Source organism: Phallusia mammillata, chromosome 2 (assembly GCF_965637545.1).
Source record: "Phallusia mammillata chromosome 2, kaPhaMamm4.hap1.1, whole genome shotgun sequence".
Taxonomy (NCBI): domain Eukaryota; kingdom Metazoa; phylum Chordata; class Ascidiacea; order Phlebobranchia; family Ascidiidae; genus Phallusia; species Phallusia mammillata.
Window position 1 is genome coordinate 27,474,162 of NC_137253.1, and position 21,062 is coordinate 27,495,223.

General features: G+C 36.8%; 3 protein-coding genes across 4 annotated transcripts; 2 read left to right on the forward strand and 1 right to left on the reverse strand.

Annotated features, from left to right (window-relative positions):
- Positions 1–4,938: 4,938 nt before the first annotated feature.
- Positions 4,939–11,314, reverse strand: LOC145214170 (3-galactosyl-N-acetylglucosaminide 4-alpha-L-fucosyltransferase FUT3-like). Its single transcript, XM_080082653.1, has 7 exons — positions 10,574–11,314; positions 7,963–8,058; positions 7,426–7,545; positions 7,209–7,282; positions 6,580–6,696; positions 5,738–6,208; positions 4,939–5,356 (listed from the first exon to the last, which is right to left on the reverse strand). The coding sequence occupies exons 1-7, from the start codon at positions 10,676–10,678 to the stop codon at positions 5,080–5,082; spliced, it is 1,260 nt and encodes a 419-aa protein (XP_079938779.1). The 5' UTR covers positions 10,679–11,314; the 3' UTR covers positions 4,939–5,079.
- A 1,044-nt stretch (positions 11,315–12,358) lies between these two features.
- LOC145214760 (uncharacterized) lies at positions 12,359–14,944 on the forward strand. The gene is made up of 2 exons (XM_080083363.1): positions 12,359–13,079; positions 13,292–14,944. Exon 2 carries the CDS (start codon positions 13,527–13,529, stop codon positions 14,925–14,927), a length of 1,401 nt encoding a protein of 466 aa, XP_079939489.1. The 5' UTR covers positions 12,359–13,079; positions 13,292–13,526; the 3' UTR covers positions 14,928–14,944.
- LOC145214761 (uncharacterized) lies at positions 13,838–17,204 on the forward strand. 2 transcript variants are annotated; one of them, XM_080083364.1, is made up of 7 exons: positions 13,838–15,171; positions 15,236–15,341; positions 15,453–15,612; positions 15,954–16,032; positions 16,089–16,294; positions 16,469–16,628; positions 16,997–17,204. In XM_080083364.1, the coding sequence occupies exons 1-7, from the start codon at positions 14,958–14,960 to the stop codon at positions 17,146–17,148; spliced, it is 1,077 nt and encodes a 358-aa protein (XP_079939490.1). In that variant the 5' UTR covers positions 13,838–14,957; the 3' UTR covers positions 17,149–17,204. The 2 variants fall into 2 exon arrangements, with proteins under 2 accessions (XP_079939490.1, XP_079939491.1); XM_080083365.1 differs by having other exon boundaries at positions 15,072–15,155.
- The last annotated feature ends 3,858 nt before the right edge of the window (positions 17,205–21,062 follow it).

The window sequence follows — 21,062 nt, forward strand, 5'->3', positions numbered from 1 at the left end:
ATCAATGCATTTGTTGCCGTGTTGTAAGGTTAAGTCAGCTGCTTCAACGGTTTGCAATTAAAATCAATCAAAAAAGCGTTTAACCCTTACGGTTTTTATAATTCAGAGGCAGAAATGCAATTCTAAATTTTGTACTATCCGAAAAAGCAAGCTGAAAGTTGAGACACAAGTTAAAATATTAGGCGAAAGTGGCACTAGATAAATCGATAAAAACAAGACTCCCCAAGTTACATGAGGAGTTTGCACAAACATACCACGTTACTCAAGCACTGACCGACACTACTGCTCGCCCACAATGACCCAACTCTTTTGTTAGGAGGTTGCCTTGGAGACAAGTCGCGAGAAAATCAATTACGCAAGGTTGATTGCGAAAGGTGCCAAAGGCTGTATAATCAATTAAGGAATGTCAAGTCGGTGTAGTGGTTGCATTCGAAACAGAAGCGAGTAAACAAAACAATAAAATAAAAGCCGTGGCAATGGAAAACAGCAAGCTGGGCATGACAGAAGCGAAAACCACAAAAACAAAAAAGTGAAAACAAAAGGAATTCAGTAACATATCGTAGCAACGAAGAGTGATAAAAACAGTGCATGGAATAAAAGTTAGATTTCTCGCAACACATTTGTGATTACAATAGTCAAAAATATTAATTCGGTTCAAATTGATACAAAATTTCATGACAAACCCTTGCGCATCTCGCCTAAACCAACAAAAAGTAAGAAAAAACTATTTTTGTTTGTTTCCGAAATTGTTGGCATGGTCGTTGAAAATAAAATCGATGATCGATGAATATATTCAGATTCTGTAAGTCATCACCCAAAACAAGCAGGTTACTATAACATTTAAACTGTGGTTTTAGGCAGCGCATGAATTAAAAAGTGAAGTAAGGTATATAGCACAATTACAAAGCATAACCAAAAAGCAATCGATTTTTTTACAATGACGATGTGGCAAGGTCATTGCAAGTGCGAGAAAATAGGCCGACCACGTAAATATGTCAATTTTCAACAACCAAACTTCAAACCAAACCAAAAGTTATTGAGAATGTGTTTTGCGGGAATTTGAACTCTTCATTCCTAGTTTTCTCCTTAATTCGATTCTTCAACTTCGACACGAAAGGTAATCTTTCATTAAATGACCCTCTTCCTCGTCCGGACATTAAGATAAATGATTTTTGGCTTCTCAGGAATGGATGGGCTAAGCCAGATAAAAAACCTTCTGCATTTTTACTTGCCGTTTTCATTTCAGGCGTCACGTCAATTCGTTTACGGTTACAGCATTGACAAGAGCCATTTTTGTATGGCCCAATTTCCAGAAGGGTCTGTTCGTCTCTTTTTCCTATCAAAGTTGACCTTCCCCTGGCCACGTTGTCATTCCTGAACTCGGCATTAAATGCAACCTAAAATGCAATGTAGTTTTATTATTTCAAACCGTGACGGATGACGAGCTACCTTTCTGTCAATAAAAACATACTGTGCCAAATCGTTATTTGCCAGTGAAGCACCACCTAAACAAATAATAGCTGAACAATTTCTAATAATTTTGAAACGTTCTGCTGTAAGATTTTGTTTAAGCTCTGTGTACGTATCGCAAACCATCTTTGCACTATGACTGTGGCAAAACCAGATTAAACTGATTTTGCCGCATTGAAAGTGGTTACGTGCCACGCCTTTAATTTTTTTCTTTTAACTTCATGTCAGGTTTCAATCCATAAATGCAGTTATTTGGGAGTATTTCTTCGACTCCTGGTTCAAAGTCCAGAGGAAAGACCGCTTCCCTTATCATTTTAAGGGTCTCCCTGAAGTGTGAAGAGTTGCTACCCCCTAATCCTGGCACAAAATACACATGAGCATTTTAGCAAGTTGTCATACTTCTAAGATTGACTTATAAACTCTATAATCCTGTATAACAGTGGTTCTCAAAGTATGGGTCGCGACCCAAACATGGGTCGCGCAGGGTCAAAAAATGGGTCGCGCTATAGTGATTCAATTCTGCCTAAATGAACTTTTTTCATTTCATTTTTCAAGTATTTTCAATTTCTTGTCATGACTGGCATTTTATGTGGCTTTATTATCGTAACCTTGGAGTATTGCATCATAAGTAAGTGGTTTTCTGAGAGTTTAGATGGCACCCAGCTACATCACTACCATAGCGAAATACAGCCTCACTCGACCACGTTGTTCGGCAAAATGAGCCAATCATTACAACATACAGACCATAGGCTTCCAATATTCTGTTACGCACTCGGCGATTGTAACGTGTTAGCACGGGGAATGATAGGAGGTTATAAATCATGCGAAACTAAACATGGAATGTAACAGTTAGCGTTCAACGACAAGTAGGTATTCGTAAGTAACAAGAAATAAAAAATACACATTTTGATGTTTGAGGCTTGGGTCGCAACATGTTCATAAAGCTCAGATTTGGGTCGCGCACAAAAAAGTTTGAGAACCACTGCTATAAACAATGGATTGCGCTACTCCATTGAACGGTTGGGTGATTTTTGAAGCAAATTGAAGGGTAATGACGGCTGCTCAAGGATCAAGCCCCAAAAATGCATTGCGGACAATGGGGAGAGAGTGGAAAATCGTCAATAAATCTTGTTTTAAGCAATTTCTTAGCGATTTTTGCAGATATGATTTGTAGTTTAATAGGACGCATGTATTCCAGTGTGTGATAACCAATAAATATGCGTAGATTGACTGTGATGTGTATTAGTGTAGGTGTGCTGGGAATACGTTATTAGGTTAGTGGTGAAATAAATCATTACTGAGAGGTAATACATGTTCCATTGTGCAATATAAATAGTTTACGTGCGTTCATCTATATTTAAGACATAAATCCAAGTAGAATGGCTCTTTCCTTCACACAAGACGATGTGATACTTCATTTAGCATCAACTTGTGCTGATCGAAACTGCTGTTTTTGATTGTCACCAAAGTCTTGGGGCTAAAATGTGACTGTTTAAAAGTTTTTTGTAGTCGGTTCCACATTATTTTGCTTTGTATGTTAAACACCATAAATCCAGTAAGCTCACATTTTTAAGCTCATTTAATCTACCCTATTCGGTTTGCAACCAACATGTGTGGAATAAATTTTCGTTATAATGTTGTGAATCCTCACACTATAAACTCTCAACAAAATTCCAATATCTCAAAGAGATACATGTGCATATAAATGCATTTAAGACATCATAGCAGTTAGGGTGGACAAGTATAACTACCCAAATGAGTTGCTTGTTCATGTACTATTCAGTCAGAATCATAAGATATTGTTTTTATTCCACTTAATAAGCAATTTTCTGCAAAAACACGCATGCGCAACACTTTTCACCTACACTTAAATTCTTGCTAAACAGAATTACAGGCAACAATTTTTTCTTTACAGGCGTTAATTAATGGGGAGTCGGAAGGGTAAAGAATCCGGAGCAGGGATGGTGTCGTAATCATAATCTCTGGTTCTCGTTTTTTTTCTCCCAAACTTTCCCTCGCCTTTTCTAGACCGTTTGCGCAACATGGAAAGAGAATAGGTTTTTTTGTCCCTAAGTGAATCTCTTGCCATATCTACCGCGTAAATGTGGAAACACTTGTCAGTACTGTGGCATGAACATCTCGATTTTGGAAAGGTTGTACTGCATGCGATAATTTAGAAAACCTGTTGTATACTGTAAATGTTTGGATAGAAGATGACAGGAAAACGCCATTAATTTTAACGCAATCAACCGCCAAAAATTTCTGTGACATGCGGTGCGTTGGGTGTCAGAACCACAAAACCGTTGCTTCGCTTTTTTTCTGTATTGGAGTTTTTTTAGAGTACAAAAGTTGCAAAAAAAACAGTCATAGATAGTGCAATTAGCAATACCAAAAAAACTTTAACCAGTAAGGAAAATTGGAACAGAATTTTAGGTGCCATTGCAGGCAATTTTGCTGAAATCGCAGTGACTGTGTATGTTTGAAGTGCGGCGGAATATATTCGCTTTAGTCAATTAAAAAATTATTAACGCGACAATTCTTTCCATCACCAGCAAAGAGGTACTTCGCTTTGTAATCTTGAAGGAAAACACAGACAACAAAGGGTTGCTTTTGATATTGAATCCATGATAGGGATGGTGTGGCCTCATTGCCTGTACGCAATTGTGAGGGGTCAAAGTCCACACAGATGAGACCATAGTACGAAACAAGTCTTGCAAATATAATGGCAAATTAAATGGAAAATTAAACATATCATACTATAACACACAATACGACAGTCAGTCAGTCACAAAATTCAGACCTTTCCCAACCGACAATCACCCAAGTCAGGCCTTTTATATTGCAGTCAGGCTATTCCCAATCGAAAATCACTACAGTCAGGTCTTCTTTGATGACACTTTACGCAGTCGGACCTTTCCCAATCGACAATCACGAAAGTCAGGCATTCTACATTGTAGTCAGGCCTTTCCCAATCGACAATCACACATGTCAGGCCTTCCCTGATGACGCTTTACGCAGTCAGGCCTTCTGTAATCGACATTACAAAATTTAGGCCTTCTACATTGCAGTCGGGCCGTTACCAATCGACAATCACCCAAGTCGGGCCTTCTCTGATGACGCTCTCCGCAGTCAGGACATCCTCAGTCGCAATAATCTCGAAAGTAAAATTTTAATCCAAAAAAAACATAATTCGAATTACGGATTCTGGTTCCAGAATAAAACTGCTGACCAAATGGTTCTGAATTTATAAATGCCGGATCGTTCTGTTGAGAAAACAAAAACAAATCAAAATGGCACTTTTAAAAATTGCATTAAATTTAAAACGCACAACAAAACAGTTTCCATCAAAATCAAAAAGAGCTGGTTACGAGGAAAAAGTGCTCAAATTTATGAGAAAATACGCAATGAGAGTAAGTTCGTTATATAAGAACTGATTGCTTTACAATATAACTTTTCGGTTACCGCTCAGTTTAAAGAAAGTTAAAAAACATTCCAAACATGCAAACAAATATGCATTTTTCCTTTTTTTTGGTTTTCTTTGTTCATACCAGGATTATCAGATTTCCCAAACGATTTTACTACGAAACTTTATCTCTATCATTGTTTATCTTAAGGAAAGGGCGTTTTTAGGCAACCCGAGTTTTCCGTCCCATAAAACCATTTTGCAAGTGACGGTACGATTCGAGGTTTTGTAGGCAGTCCGAAGAGAGGTATGTCCCTTAACTGCGATTGATATACTGGATTAAATATGTTGTCGATGTTAATTCCGTGCAGTACACGACAAAGTTGACAATAATCGATTTCACGGTGGTGTTCAGGGATGACAAGATCCTCAGTTGTCCATTTTAGATATTCCTTGTATGCTGTGTCGTTTTTATCCAAATACCTGCATGTATAAGGATACCAAAATTTTTGGCTGACTTTTTCATGTAATCAAAAAGATAACTGAATTAAAAAAAAATCGGTAAAAGTGCACATAAATTTATTAAAAATGGAATTGATCTTTAAGCTCATTACTGCGTTTTATACATACTTTGTACGACAGTAAATGACTATCAAACAATTAAGTAACATGCGACTCCAACAATTGACTGGGGCGTGTTTGAGACAGTTTTAAAACAAAAACAATTTTAATCCGCAGCTAAGGGCATGATAAGCAGAAATCGGAAGTGTAAATGTGGATCGTAATGTCCGACCATTTCAAAGATATTCATATAAATGGATTAGGACTTAGGATCCAGAGTGATGCTCTTTTCAGAACACTTACTTTAAATATTCCAAAAGTTTCTTGGGCGTTGAAAAATCCTTGGCATAAATGAATGAGTTCGGCGGGGCAACTGCCTCATAGTCATCGCGGGACGGTCCTATGACCACTGGGACGGCTCCACTAATCAGTCCATTGTAGAAAAACTTTTCAGTTATATAATCCCTACAATTCCAACTGTTTTCCAATGCAAAATAAAACTTGTACTTTGAGTACTCAAATTTTGGTTGTCGGTTTTTAAAACAATCTCCACCCAATACTATATCATCCAGCCCGTCGTTGATTAAAGATTTAACATATTCCATCCGGTATTTTGCACCACGGGTGAGTCCACAGTTCGATACAACCCAAATAGAAAGATTGGTTTTCTGCTTCACAAAAGCATCAAGCTCGTTTGCGGACAACTTTTTTTCACCACGTCTTTTCCATGTACTGAATACATTGCCATAGGGGACATAGATGTCTGCATCCCGTCTAAATAAAAAAGACGGAAAAGGATAATAGCGAAACGTTTGCACTGTTGGCTACAAAGTTTGTAGCGTGCCTTTGCGAAGCGATGGTTTAAACTTAGAAACTGGAAACAAATTAAAATCTCAGATGCAACATCGAAAAACGTTGAAATGAATTGATAATTTTCAAACTCGCGCATAGACTTCAGATTTCTATTACCCAGTTTTTGGATGGCCAGGTCTATATACACGTACATATTTTGAAATCCTTTCCATATTTAATGGACATAAAATACTATATCACAATGGTTTGCATAGACTAAGACATAGAATGAAAACGTTGGTTAAAATGCATTGTTCAAACACACGAGCTTATATCTATAGCAGTCGCTGTACCTGTAGTTCATTGTCATGTTAAAAACATTGTCATATTCGGTCAGTTTCATCCGGCGAGGCTCCCGCACAGCTATTGGCGATTCCATACAACGCCAAACGTAATATTGATCCAATCTCCTACATAGGGAAATATTAGAACCCTTATGGTTTTGGAATAAAACCCGACCAAATTATAAACTGTGTGTAGTATATTGTAAATCACCAGTCACCAGATACTCAGTACGACAGGTGGAGACAACAGTCGCATATAATAACGGACCGAAAAATTAACAACACTGAAGTCATCTACCGAATTCCAAATCATAATTACATTTTCAGAGTCAGATGAAAAATATTTCTGATTAGACCAAACGTTGTAATGTTGTATAACCTTCCCTTTTTATTCAACCGGCAAATATAAACAAAACATCTGACGTTTCGAAGTCTCATACGGGGTGTCTTTATCAGGGTAATGTCAGCTACCCTCACGGTCGTTCTTATAACACCAAACGGGTGAAGACGAAAAAGAGACAGGCGTAAAAACAATGACATTACCCTGATGAAAATGTTATAGTGTTGGTTCTAATTAGCATTGCTAAAGCGGCTGGTTTAAAATATAGTACTCGTTTAGTTTGCAGGCTTTTCCATACCTTGTTGCAGGCATTCTGGTAAGTTTCAATTCGTTAAAGTGAAATACAACAGCTTTTGCGTTTGTTTCATCGATCTGTAAAAAATGCAATCAATTGTAATTGCTTATTGCTGTAATGCGCTATTTCTTTTCAACATTACTGTACATTTTTGACAACGGAAAGTGTTGTTTTGTTAGTGTCACAAATATTAGTGAAATTCTTTTCAATGTGCACGTACCTTCGTTCTGTCCAGTGTGACTTGGCAATTGCCGCACTCATACGGCATGGAATCAAATTCAATTTTTTTGCCAAATTGAACTTTTCTGCCAAATGGTGCATCCCAAATTATAATTATGATCTAAAAATCAAATTAAACAAACAAGCGGGTGAATACATAATAGTGTAAAACAGTGGTTCTTAACATGTGTTCCTTGCTGCACCCCTTTCAACTCACCAACCAATTTTCGCACCCCCAGGGTTTTTGTATTTAAGCAGAATAGACCTAACCAACCTTAATGATTCAGCATCCCCGCACCCCCTAGGAACGGTTATCGCACACTTTGAGGGTGCGTGCATCCCTGGTTAAGAACCCCTGGAGTAGAATGAACCAGTTACCAAACTGCTTAAAATGTATAAATTAGGGTTCGGCCTAAATTTCCGTTGTTATTGTTAAAAAGTAAACAGTATAAGATGTTCCATGTCAAAAAATCCAAGCGTAACATTTTTAAAATTGAAAACTTTAATTTTTTTTTGCTCGTTTCTAGGTATAGCCTACTTTGTTAGTTGCATTTTTTAGGGCCTCATCTAAAAGATCTTGCTCTTTTGAAAAGTTGTGTGAAACCCATTGAACGGAATTCGTTGAGTGTCTGGCCTACAACAAAACACAGCATATAGCAAAATGAAAAAGTGTACAAAAACACAAATATCAAGACTTAATAAGGGAGCCGACCACTCAAAACTTAATTGAACAAAGGTTAAAGCATCGAGCCAATCACTTGTCTCCATAACCCACGGTTTTTTTCGATATCCTTGCTGTCTACTTAACTGTTCAACAATGGAACTGTGATAAAGATGTGACCAGAGACTACTAAGCAGAGACTGAACACCGCCCATTTAGCGACGACATAAATGGAGCGATATCTTTGCCAATACGTACGTAACGGATCGAACTAAAATTTTGCATATAAGTTTGAATTAATTAATCTGATTTTTAGGTATTTTAATCTGATACTTATTAAACTTCATTTGTGTTTTAAAAATAAAAATGTTCTCTGCAAGTATTAAGATCGGTTCCGCTTGAACGCGACCACTAAGATTTCAGCGTTTACAATGGAAAAGGATAGGAAAAAGTGGTGTTGTCGTCTGTTTTTTCGTGTTTACGCGAAACGTAGGCTTTTAAATCGGATATTAATGGTTGTTAAACAAACTAGAATACTTTTTAAAAGATATAAAGGTAAAACACCCATCCAGCCCATGGAAATGCAGGCCCAAGGTAGTGGTAGAATGCGAGATTTCTGATATGACCACATGTTTTCGGTCAAAATTGGCTATAGGTTAGTTTAAAGTTGCGCTGCAGGTTTTTCTCGACAGCTTTCTCCTATACTAACAATGTATTGACTGAAATACACTACTCCCAAACGATTTATTTGTCTTAATATTGTTGAACTGAACTTAAAAGGGCTGTGGTAAAACTTTTCTTTTGAAACTAATGTTGTGGTGATTTTTTCCTAGAATACAGTGACTTTAGAATGGTAATAAGTTGTTGATAGGCTCTAACTTAAGAAGATGGAGTTGCGTCACCACAGCAACATGCTTAAACTCATCAAATGTGAAACCAAAACACAAGTTTATTGTTACTATTAAATCAGCAGTTTCTGTTATGTTTTGTAACAAACTAGATTTGTATGCACCTTGCTACTTCAAAGTTCAGATATAGACAATTCCAAAGTGTATCTTTTATACTTTTTTTATTTTTGCTGCTAAACAATACATTTGTTTACTAAGTGGTATTTGTGTGAAGGCTTAACAGAGGAAGATTTTAGCTGGTAGAGAAAATAAAATTACATGCAGATGCAGTGGTTGCTTAAAAAAATGACACTGACTCATGCAAATGAAAATGTCACAATTCAAAGATAAACAATAGATGAAATATATGACTGAACAATGTACAAAAATTCAAAAAAGTTTGCTTTAATGATTGAATAAATAAAACACACATAAAAAAGTAGGCAGTTGATTTGAAAACAGTCCAGCCTTAATTGTATTTTAAATGCAATATTATAAAGCTTGTCAAATGCCTCAAAAATTGTATATTAAAATTGATGGCAATATCGATTAAATAATGCATGATACTATTTCCAGTTTCATCCTGATCATCAAACTAAAATATCAGGGATCAACACCTATGAGATTGGATAGTTTAAGCTGCAAAAACAACATCTAAAATCACTTTTGTGTAAAAATGTTAAATTGATAAAACAACACAACTACCAGAACAAAAGCGAAATGAAAAAAATGATTACATTAAATGTGTAAGGCCTGACATGGTCTTTAGTTGATGATGACTGATTTTAAAATTTTGTGCCATTCCTTTGAGAACATACGCTGTTTCCAATTTCATCCTGATAATCATCAAAATAATATAGCTGGAATCAACACCTATGAGGTTGGTTAGTTTGAGCTGCTTGAATTGATATTTAAAAAAAAACAAGTACCAGAACAAAAGGCAATGTGATAAAATTTATTGCAGTTTAAATGTGTTGGGCATAGCATGGTCTTTATTTATACATGACAGATTTTAAAATTTAGTTACATTCTTTTGAGAACATTTGGAGCTCCCAGCAATTCGTATTACATCTCTTTTCGCAAATATAATCTATAGATGTTGGCAATGGTTCATTTTTGTCATACATGCACATCCGAAAATTTGGTAGCAAATTTCGTACATTCAATCGCCACCTGTGTCGTTTTTTTTCCGCCTTCGGAAAGTTTCTTTCTTCAATATGTTTTCAGAAGTAGTCAAGTTGATGTACCAATCAATAAAATTTATTTCAAAAGCCTACGCTTCACGTAAACACGAAAAAGCAGACGACAACACAACTTTTTCCTATCCTTTTCCATTGTAAACGCCGCAATCTTACTGGTCGCGTTGAAGCGGAACGGATCTCAATAAAAATCGCAGTGTGCAGTCTCTGCTTAGTAGTCTCTGATGTGACAATGCAAATAAAATCTTGACTTGACTTGATTGCAATAAATGATATGCTGCATACAGTGCGCACCGTTTGCCTTTGTATGGCTACACTAGCCAAATAGCTCACATAGCAGGGTTTAGCTTAAGATTATTTGTATTCACAACACTTTGTGCACATTTTTGTACATTTACTCACGTTTTCAAAGTTCCATTTTTCTTCCACTGCTAGTTTCATGTAAACAAGCACTGCAGTCGGGAGCAGAATCAAAAGAAACAGCCACTTAAAACGACTAAATTCCATCTTGTTTTAGCGGTCTAGCTACAGCTATTTCAACGGTTAACAGCAACGATTCGCAATACTACAGGTTCGTTATTTCCAATGTAAGTGACTGACAACCGATTGAACACGTGTCTTTCAAACTAGTAAACTATCATCCAGCTGCACGCCCAAACAAAGGGCCTACAAAAATTGTCTGCAGGTAAGCAAAAATAAAGATAGCCTACTGTAGGAAGCACTGTTGCGTCGTCAATTATTCGTAAGGTGACCAAAGTTCATTGTAGGCTTTGTCTTGCTGCTATTGCCCTAATGTAAGAATTCATTATCGGCTTTGTGAAGAAAATCAGCAACCTAAAATCTGCTATTCCATGCCAAAAACATAACGTAGCCAAGAAACCCAATGTTGCGCTGCCTTTAATTGGTAGAGAGAGTAACTTTACGCGTCCAGACAGCACAGCAGGGGCGAACGCTTAAATTCCCAGAACCTTTTCTCGCACTTAATAACTCCAAGGCACCAAGAGCCAATTAACGAATTCTTACATTAAGGCAATAGCAGCAAAACGAGCACAAGGGCAAAAGCGGTTTCTGCAAATATGTACTACTTTAGTTAAGGCAGCAGACAAAAATTTATCAGTAAAGTTGACTCTTACCAAACTATTATCAGACCAGAGTCACAGTAACATTCCAAGCGACCAGTAGATTTAAGTTCTGCAAATATAGCATCAAATTCAACACATATCAGCAAACCACACTAGTAACAAACTGCGAGACTTTGAGCAACAAAGCTTACAGGAAAAATACAGTTATTTACGGCAACAGCACGTTGGCTGACGACGGTGGAATTCGTGGTCCCAAAATGTCCAAATCACGCATTGGACGACCGTCAACAGTTCAGTTAGCACAAATTTGCTGCTATCCGTTATCGAAGAAACAAACATAACTGGTCAATTATTAAAGCATGCTGCCTCTACATGTAGAGACTACAACATCCAGTCGCTTATCAACACGAGGCAGCCACGTCTACAATACGTGACTTCAGTAAAACAATGCAGGTTTTGACATGACAAGCACCGACTGTGATACAGTAGAAATGTCACCAGGTTGACAATATTGCGCCATACAAGCACTGATCTCTATAAACAATGGATTGCGCTACTCCATTGAACGGTTAGATGATTTTTGAAGCAAATTAAAGCGTAATGGCGGCTGCTCAAGGAAGCCCCAAAAATGCATTGTGGGCAATAGAGAGAGAGTGAAAAAATGTAAATACATCTTGTTTTAAGCAATTTTATAGCGAATTTGCATATATGATTTGTTGTTTAATAGGTCCCATGTATTCCAGTGTGTAATAACCAATAAATATGAGTGGACTGACTGTGATGTGTATTAGTGTAGGTGTGCTGGGAATACGTTATTAGGTTAGTGGTGAAATAAATCATTACTGAGTGGTAATACATGTTTCATTGTGCAATATAAATAGTTTACGTGCGTTCATCTATATTTAAGACATAAATCCAACAAGAATGGCTATTTCCTGCGCACAACAAGATGTGATACTTCATTTAGCATCACCTTGTGCTGATCGAAACTGCTGTTTTTAATTGTCACCAACGTCTTGGGGCTAAAATGTGACTGTTTTAAAGTTTTTTGTAGTCGGTTCCACATTATTTTGCTTATGTTAAACACCATAAATCTAGTACCCAGATAGCAAGACTTTGTTGGCAGACCGTTGGCCAACATATTTTTCGTTGGCGTTGGCTCTTGGTGTTTGGCCCATCATTGGCGCATTGATTTTTCAGTAAATACAGCCTGGTTTCTTTAAATTTATTAGCAAGACGTTTGGTTAGACAAATGCATAATCGTTTTGTTTGTTTTGAATCTTAACCAATTATTTATATTTTCATCACCTATGTTGGCGTTCGGTCCGAAGCCCAACCGTTGGTTTAAAAAAGCAACGCCAACGTAGGCACAAAGGGGCTGGTTCGCAGTTATAAGGAAGTGAGCTATATGGGACGTACGTTTGTTTACAATAATATCATTCGATTTATCCCATGTCAGTTTACAACAACTTACTTTGGCAACCTTACAACCCATACCTTTCCAATTACTCTGGCGTCTAGGTTTTGGCGGGAAAACCTTAAAATTGCCTGCCCGAATGTTTGTGATGACGTATCAGAGTCACATGACCAAAAGCCCGCCAAAAAAGACAGAGACTGGTAGTGTCGTCGGTGGCCTACACGTAAAAATGTTTTTACAGATTCGCGTTTATTAGAACGCTGTAGTGTTAAAAATGCCGCTTAAGTTAAAAGTAAAATCACAGTGGACAATTCGACGTCAAGTAAAACGGAACGTCAGGAAGTTGGTGTCGGAACTTGACTCCCAGAAAGAGCAACCAGTTATCAAGGAACACAGCAGTTATGAGACGGTGAACATTGATGTTTTGGATTTAAATTGTGTTACAAGTAATGATGTAACTTTTTGTGAAACACAAGACAACTGTTTTAGTATTGACAGTAGTGATGATGAGGATGACAATTCTTCTGAAAGCTGTTTAAATATGAAAGCTGAATTAGCAACATGGGCTACTTCTAATAGAATTTCTCATGCTTCCTTGTCTTCTCTTTTGTGTATTTTAAGGGTTGCTCATCCATTTTTGCCAAAGGATCCCCGCACATTGCTTTAAACAGCCACAACTTATGATGTGAAGGCAATTTGCGGTGGCGAGTACTATCATTTTGGTGTGGAGAATTGTATTTTAAAGGAATTGAGTAAGCTTTCAACTTTCCCAGAAAAAATATTTTTGATACAAATAAACATTGATGGCTTGCCTTTGTTCAAAAGCACAAACAGTCAATTTTGGCCAACTTTGGGAATGATTACTAATCTTTCATATGCAAGTCCTTTTCTAATAGGTCTTTTTTATGGACCTTGTAAGCCAAAGCCGGTTCAGCAATATCTGGAAGAATTTATTGCTGAAATGAAATCCATTGAAGAAAAGGGTTTGACTTGTGACAAACAACATTTTAGTGTCAAACTATCTTCTGTTATCTGTGATTCTCCTGACCGATCTTTAATAAAGTGCATCAAGCAACACAATGGCTATGCAGGTTGTGACAAATGCACCCAACATGGACATTATAATAATCATCGAATGACTTATCCTGATTTTAATGCTCCCTTGCGTACTGACAAGACCTTTGCTGATATGGAAGATGATGAGCATCATTTATCTGTATCTCCTTTTTTATCACTTAATGTTGGACTAGTGTCTAACTTTCCTCTTGATTACATGCATTTAATATGCTTGGGTGTGACAAGACACCTAATTGGCCTTTGGTGTCATGGACCTTTAACAACTCGCATTAGTTGTTCACAGGTAAAGGCCATCTCAGCTTCATTGCTTGGTTTGCGAAGTTTTATACCATCTGAGTTTGCTCGAAAACCTAGGGGTTTAAATGAATGTGACAGATGGAAAGCTACTGAGTTTCGCCAATTTCTGTTGTATACTGGACCAATTGTTTTAAGAAGTGTTTTGGATAATAATGTTTACAAAAATTTTATGCTTTTGCATGTAGCGATATTTATTTTGCGAAGTCCTGTTTTGTGTAAAAGTTGGTGTGATTATGCCAACAACTTGTTAAATTTATTTGTAAAACATTTTACTCAGTTATATGGATGTGAAAATTTGGTGTATAATGTTCATGGTTTGTTGCATATTTGTAATGATGTTAAAACCTATGGTGCACTGGACAATTTTGCATCTTTTCCTTTTGAAAATTATTTGCAAAAATTGAAACGCATGGTGCGAAAGCCCAAGTATCCTTTGCAACAAGTGTTAAGAAGGTTGTCAGAAGATTTTATGTCTGTTTCTGACAGAAGTAAAAAACGGATTTCTTTTCATCACTTACATAAATCTGGGCCTTTGCCACAATCTTTTGGCAATGGATTTCTGCAGTACCGGAAGTTGCAATTGCCAATTTTTGCAATTTCTGTGAGTAATGGCAACAATTGCTTTAAACTTAAGGGACAGATTATAAAAATATTCAACATTTTGGTTTCCTTGGAAGACCAAAATGCAATTTTGTTAGTATACAAAAAGTTTGAACATGCTGTTGAGTTTTATTCCTATCCTACCAGCTCTAAAACATTTGGCACATATTTTGTATGTGATCTTCATGAAAAGCTATATGTGTGTATGTTGTCAGAAGTTGAAAGCAAATGTGTATTGTTGCCACATAAGCATGGCTTTGTTGTATTTGAAGAACATTGTTAAACTTATTTCATCTACAGGTTATTTATAGTCATGTATGCTGTAGTAGAGTTTTCTGGAGAAAATGATGAGAGTGGTTGTTCAATGATTGAAATAATACCTTTGGGGTGGCTGAGGGAAAATGAGAAGCTATGTTATTGGCCGCCATATAGGAACAGTTTAAAAATTGCAAAGTGTGTCAAAAACCATGTAGATGCTGATTCAACTTGGACTTCATGCACTGTAAAAAGGGTAATGTACAAAACAGGTATTTCATTTGTGCTTGCATGCTTGTTGTTTTGTATGTATACTTACAAAACTGCAATGACTAGATTCATACTTGAAGGCCCGAGAAAAATTGCGCCAAGCAGAAGAAGTCTCAGATCTTCAAACATCAGATATTTCTGATTCTGAAGTGTCAAAGAAGCGGATAAAAAGGTTTGTTAGTTATCTTGAATGTTAACCTATGAAAAAATTGAAAAAGTATCACAGATCATTTTAACGAAAGTTTTTCATACAGTCCATGTTTATCATTAGTTTTATTTTTAGACCAGTGGCTCGTTATGCTGATTTTGACTCTGATAGTGATGACTCATCTCCCCCTTCTAAAAAAAGAACTCAATCTGCACCTTTACCACCACCCTTGATACGTACCTCAAGTGCTCAGAATCCAGAAGAATTGAAGCGTAAACTTTTGGAAAGTGATCAGGTGTGTCATGTTTTCAAACATATTTACAAAATCTGGTGTGGTTAAAACTGAATTTCCATGTACAGTTATTGGGTAATATTATATGTTGCCAAAATAATTAATCTCCTTCCAAGTACAGTGAAAGAATGAATAATTAAAGGCTATAAATTTGTCACTGCAGGAAGTACCAGAGCAACATCATTTTTAAATATCAGGTTGCTTGTTAGAAATGCATTAATTTTGTTAAATGATAATATACAGCGACTGATTTAAAGGTCTTTCTATGGTACTTACGAAAGTTTGTGTATATATATATATATATATATTTCTTGACACATTTTTGATTATTTTTGTTTTTTTAGCGAATTGATGATTCATTTGAATTTTCCAATGATGACTCCTTTTCTGAAAAAACTTATGCGTCCCAAAATACTTCCACATGTATGTATTTTTGTTTATGCAGTTGTATTTTGTACTTAAAGTTTTTCTATTATTAGCTGTTCAAAAACAAATTCTATGTGGCATTGAACATGTGAAACTGCAACTGGCAAATGTGTTGGCTGTACTTCAAAACAACTCCCAGAACCCTTCTAACCCGATAAAGTTGCCATCAAATGTGTCGTTTCCACTAAATGACATGGAATCTTTGCAACACTTCGAAGATGTTTTAAAAGACAAAGACAAAACAGTTCAAAATAACCTGGTAAGAATAAATTTAATTACAAAAGGCTTTACACTTGTTAGGTTAATTTATGAAGTATAGGAGTGAGTCAGCTTTTGTGTGTGAAAAAGGTGGGTGTTGTGTACAATAATTTCCATAATGAAAATGGGTGATTGACTTTTTTTGGTAATGATTTCTTATTGTTGTATCTAACAGGTACAATATTTGGGCAGTATTGGTGGAAAGGACATCAGCACAACTGTAAGACATATCTTGGTGCATTGTGTAAGCAATAAACTGGCTTTGCAGTTCAACATGAAAGGCAAAGGAAAAAAACATGCATTTACCCTTCTTGGACTCAATGAAATAATTCAAAGTAAGTTTGACACTTACCTCACATATCAGTGGTTCCCACCCTAGGATTGGAAAACCTCCAAAAGTTAGGATTTCGTTTCTAGCACAGGGTAATTGTACAAGGGGGTCCACAGAAATGATTACATTACAGAAAGGGTAAATATGCTTTAGCTGGTAATATTTGTAGTGACTACAAAATGCCCTGGCTCATACTTTGCAAGGCCTGCTGCTAGAAGAGTGTAGTAAACCATTTCGAATATCTTTAAACTTTAATGCCACATATTCTATTGTCACAATCATACATTTATAGAACAAAATTCAGTGAAAAATTTTATTTTTTCGGGAGGTAACCCACCTGGAGGTTGCATAATAACATAAATATTTTTACAGGAGCGGTGCGTCGAAATCACATCACCGCCAGTGCAACGGATGCCGATATCAACGCAGTTACTGCAGACTGGCTACGTTTCGCAAAAGACCGCGACGGAGGCCGCAAAGAGAGGAAAAGAAAGAAATGGGAAGCCCAGTTACTCTCAAAATAACAATTTCCATCTTCCTACATTCGTTACTTCGTTTTAATACAGAAATTGTTATTGTGCGAAGTGTGTGGTGCTGTTTGTAAGCAGAAAACCGTGTGCAGAACAAACGTTGAACCATTGTAGAAAGGACGTTGGTGAAAGCATTGGGCCAACGATGGGTAAAAATTGGCCCGATGAGTAATACGGTTGGGGATTACGTAGGGGACTGGTTGGCCTGACAGTTTCGCCGTCGAGGAACCAACGAGCATTTAGACGTTTACCCAACGGTAACCCGACTAGTTGGCCCGATTAAAATTTGATGTTCACCCAACGTTTTGCCAACAAATATATGTTATCTGGGTAAGCTCAAATTTTTTAGCTCATTTAATCTACCCTTTTCAGTTTACAACCAACATGTGTGGAATAAATTTTAAAATAATGAAATGTTGCAGATTTGAACTTGCTGCAGATTTTAAAATAAAAAAAATAAATAAAAAAAAATAATGTTGTGAATTCTCAAACTATAAACTCTCAACAAAATTCCAATATTTTAAAAAGATACATGTGCATATAAATGCATTTAAGACATCGCAGTTAAGGTGGACAAGTATATAAATACCCAAATGAGTTGCCTGTTTATGTACTATTTCAGTCAGAATCATAAGATATTCATATTGTTTTTATTCCACTCAATAAGCAATTTTCTGTAAAAACACGCATACACAACACTTTTCACCAACACTTAAATTCTTGCTAAACACGAATAAAGGCAGCAAATACAATTGCACCATAATGTCAACCAGATATTCTGTAGTTTTTGTTCAATGTATCACCATGTTTGGTGAGCCTATTATAACAGATTGTGCATTTACAAGATGAAAAAACAACTTTAAAGTTGTTTAAGTTTAAAATGTGCAGCATATCAAAGGCTATGTGTCAGAAATGATTACAAAATATATATGGTGCAAGTACAACAGGAAACACATTAAATATTTAATGTGATTCCAATCCCTTCGTAGTGTATTTGCTGTCAAAAATGTCTGTATTGTAATCTTGCAGTAGTGTCATAAAGTTTAAGGGTTTGGGAAGAGACTGAAACATTTCCAGTGGAATTTTTCCAGACACAATTTTTCCAGACACAAATTTTGATTTTTGGAGAAACATAAACCCTATTGTGTCTGAGATGTTTGGAAACAACGATTGAGGAAGGCCTGACTGCGCAGAGCGTCATCAGAGAAAGCCTGACTTTGGTGATTGTCAATTGGAAACGTCCCGACTGAAAATAGGCCTGACTTGGGTGATTGTCAATTGGGAGAGGTCTGACTGCGCAGAAAATAAGCGGAAAGGCTTTGTGTAGTAATGCATTAACGTGTCGTTTATCGTTTTATAAATTAGAGCAGTGTATTCTAAATATTATATGAGCAAATAAAAAGGTAATTCGCAACCACCTACTGCTTGCATTAAACAACTGGTCAACACAAAACGAAAGGTATTTATTGAAGGTGCTGTGGCCGGTTTTGGGAAAGATTAATTGCATAATTTACACACATAGTATAATGACACGGACGAAACTTCTTCGCATGTTGAGTGAATCCATCTTCGGCACACTCAGCACATGTATGTATCACATCTCCTTTTACGTAAGACCTTCTTTACACCAAGGCGCTGATCATTTAGACCAGCCACTAATACAGCGATGAAGTCGCCTAAGAAAAATTGCTCCGATTTAATGATGACCTTTACCAACAAAACGCGATTAATGGTTTAGCATGTTAATATACAACAATTTCAGCACCTTGGGCTCAAACATTATCACAGTTATTGCCCCCAAAATTCGTTTTTTCTCCTTTGCTACAAACTTGACGATTGGCCGATGTTGACTAGAAAAGATTCCCACCCCCAACCCATGCACAAGTTGAATCGAATGAGGCAAGTGGGCAGTGTTTTTTTAAGGTGTTTTGGGGGACCGAAACGGTCCCCCAAATTTCTCCAGCGGTTTCCCAAAATTCCCGTTTAAGCAAATATGGCTATTTTTTGGTATTTAAATGAAACACTTGCGGTCTCTTAAAACTACTTAACGGTCACCCAAACCAAACCTCAAAAAAAAACCTGCAAGTGGGCATTATGATAAAATACAATAGGCATTGACAATGACATGAATGTCACAATCAAATCACAATCAACAGACAACAGGTCTGTTGGGGTGCGAAGGTAAAGCGAATGACGGACCAGGAAACCATGCCATGCAGAAGTCCAGCGGCAGTATAAAACGATTTTATGAATCTCAAAACTGTTTGACCGATGTTTTTTATCCCTGTGGATGACGTTCTCGACATAGAATCAAACAGGTAAATCTGTTGTGTTTGGACAATTGCCACTGAAGCAACCAATGGCAGAATTTGTGACAAACGGAAAAAAAGAAGATAACTCGATTAAGCGGGACATATCGCTGAATAAATCCAATGATGCAGTCTAAACGATTATGTTCCGTAGCAGTGAACATGTGGGATGCTACAACTAAGGCATTGTGAGTTGACTCGTTAATAAATTCTGTAATGCAGATTTCTTTTGAGTAGTCATCTATCCATTTTGCTGTTTTAACCAGCTCTGTACTGTTCCAAAGTAGTCAGTTTTCAGTTTTTTTGAGGGACATCTGAAACATTTTGATTTGTCAGCTGAATCCTATAAGCTTTGGTTGTTTATTGTGGAAAAATGAGGTTTTGTTTGAGGCTTGTCCAATAAAAGAGCATTGGTGTCATTTTGTCCACCATAACTTTTTTTTCTTGAGAATAGGAGAGGCTGCCGGACTTTTCGCTGGCTTATACTGAACTCTTTTATTTTTATACTCTTTTATATAGAATTTATTTTATCTTCGACAGGCGTTGAATAATGGGGTGTCGGAAGGGTAGAATCCGGAGCAGGGATGGTGTCGTAATCATAATCTCTGGTTCTCGTTTTTTTTTCTCCCAGACTTTCTCTCGCCTCTTCTAGACCGTTTGCGTAACAAACCCAATCAGAAATTTATCACTACCCCAAGTTTGATTTATCTTTAAATTATCGATCAGTCATACATGGGCAGTTGTTATAGTCCATGGATAAAATTGGGATAGATACTTGTTTATACCCCTGAAATTTGACTTCGGCCTTTTGATGGCCCACACTTGCATTATGTACTGCGCAAGTACGATAACACTTGGCTGTTCCAAATATAAACATGTTAAAATTAAGATTACCCTTACATGTCCCAAGCCTAAACACGAGAAATTTACATATTTCTTTACCTCGGCGCATGGCAAAAATGACACAACATATTTATTTCGTACACTTTGTATTAAAAAGAACATTTTCGCTTTTAATCTTTTAATTCAATGTCAGTGATGGCCGTAGTGCACGTCCTCATTCCATTCCCCAGCTCTTGCTCACAGTGTGATAAAACATCTGTAAACAGAATGACTGCAAGTTAGTTCAGACTTCTAACACTTACACATGTGATGAGAAAAATAAAAGGCCCAACCGACTTGCTGAAAAGTAGACGTCCTAATTCTGCAACTTATTACACACACAACAACTATTTTAGTCTATTTTGTTTCAACACAGTTAGTTAAAAGAACTTGAACATACAAAAAAGAACTTACCACTTATAACAGACGGTGTACATCACGGTTTCCCAAACCTATGCTGGTACGTTTTATGCTTGAAGATTCTAAATAATTCCTTTAATATCACAGACTACACTGTTCGCCATTGTTGTATAGCAAACGTCAATTCCATTCAAGCTGTCTTAACAGTTGCTGACAAGGTTTCGAAAAAGTCATAACAGTGACACTGTAACACGTCTCACTCCAACTGCCAAACTTTGTAATAAACACGAGGCACAAGTCGCATATAATTAGCCTGTCATATTCAAATACACACTCACGTGATTTCGTCAACCAATT

Excerpts from the sequence above, each read along its gene's own strand:
- LOC145214760 (XM_080083363.1), top strand. The coding sequence starts at position 13,527 with ATGATTACTAATCTTTCATATGCAAGTCCTTTTCTAATAGGTCTTTTT.
- LOC145214170 (XM_080082653.1), bottom strand. The coding sequence starts at position 10,678 with ATGGAATTTAGTCGTTTTAAGTGGCTGTTTCTTTTGATTCTGCTCCCG. Across the intron at positions 7,546-7,962 it reads TAAAAAATGCAACTAACAAA|ATCATAATTATAATTTGGGA; the intron begins GTAGGCTATACC and ends TTTGATTTTTAG. Across the intron at positions 6,209-6,579 it reads AACATGACAATGAACTACAG|ACGGGATGCAGACATCTATG; the intron begins GTACAGCGACTG and ends TTTTTTATTTAG.
- LOC145214761 (XM_080083364.1), top strand. The coding sequence starts at position 14,958 with ATGTATGCTGTAGTAGAGTTTTCTGGAGAAAATGATGAGAGTGGTTGT. Across the intron at positions 15,172-15,235 it reads AAGGGTAATGTACAAAACAG|ATTCATACTTGAAGGCCCGA; the intron begins GTATTTCATTTG and ends TGCAATGACTAG. Across the intron at positions 16,295-16,468 it reads AAACAGTTCAAAATAACCTG|GTACAATATTTGGGCAGTAT; the intron begins GTAAGAATAAAT and ends TGTATCTAACAG.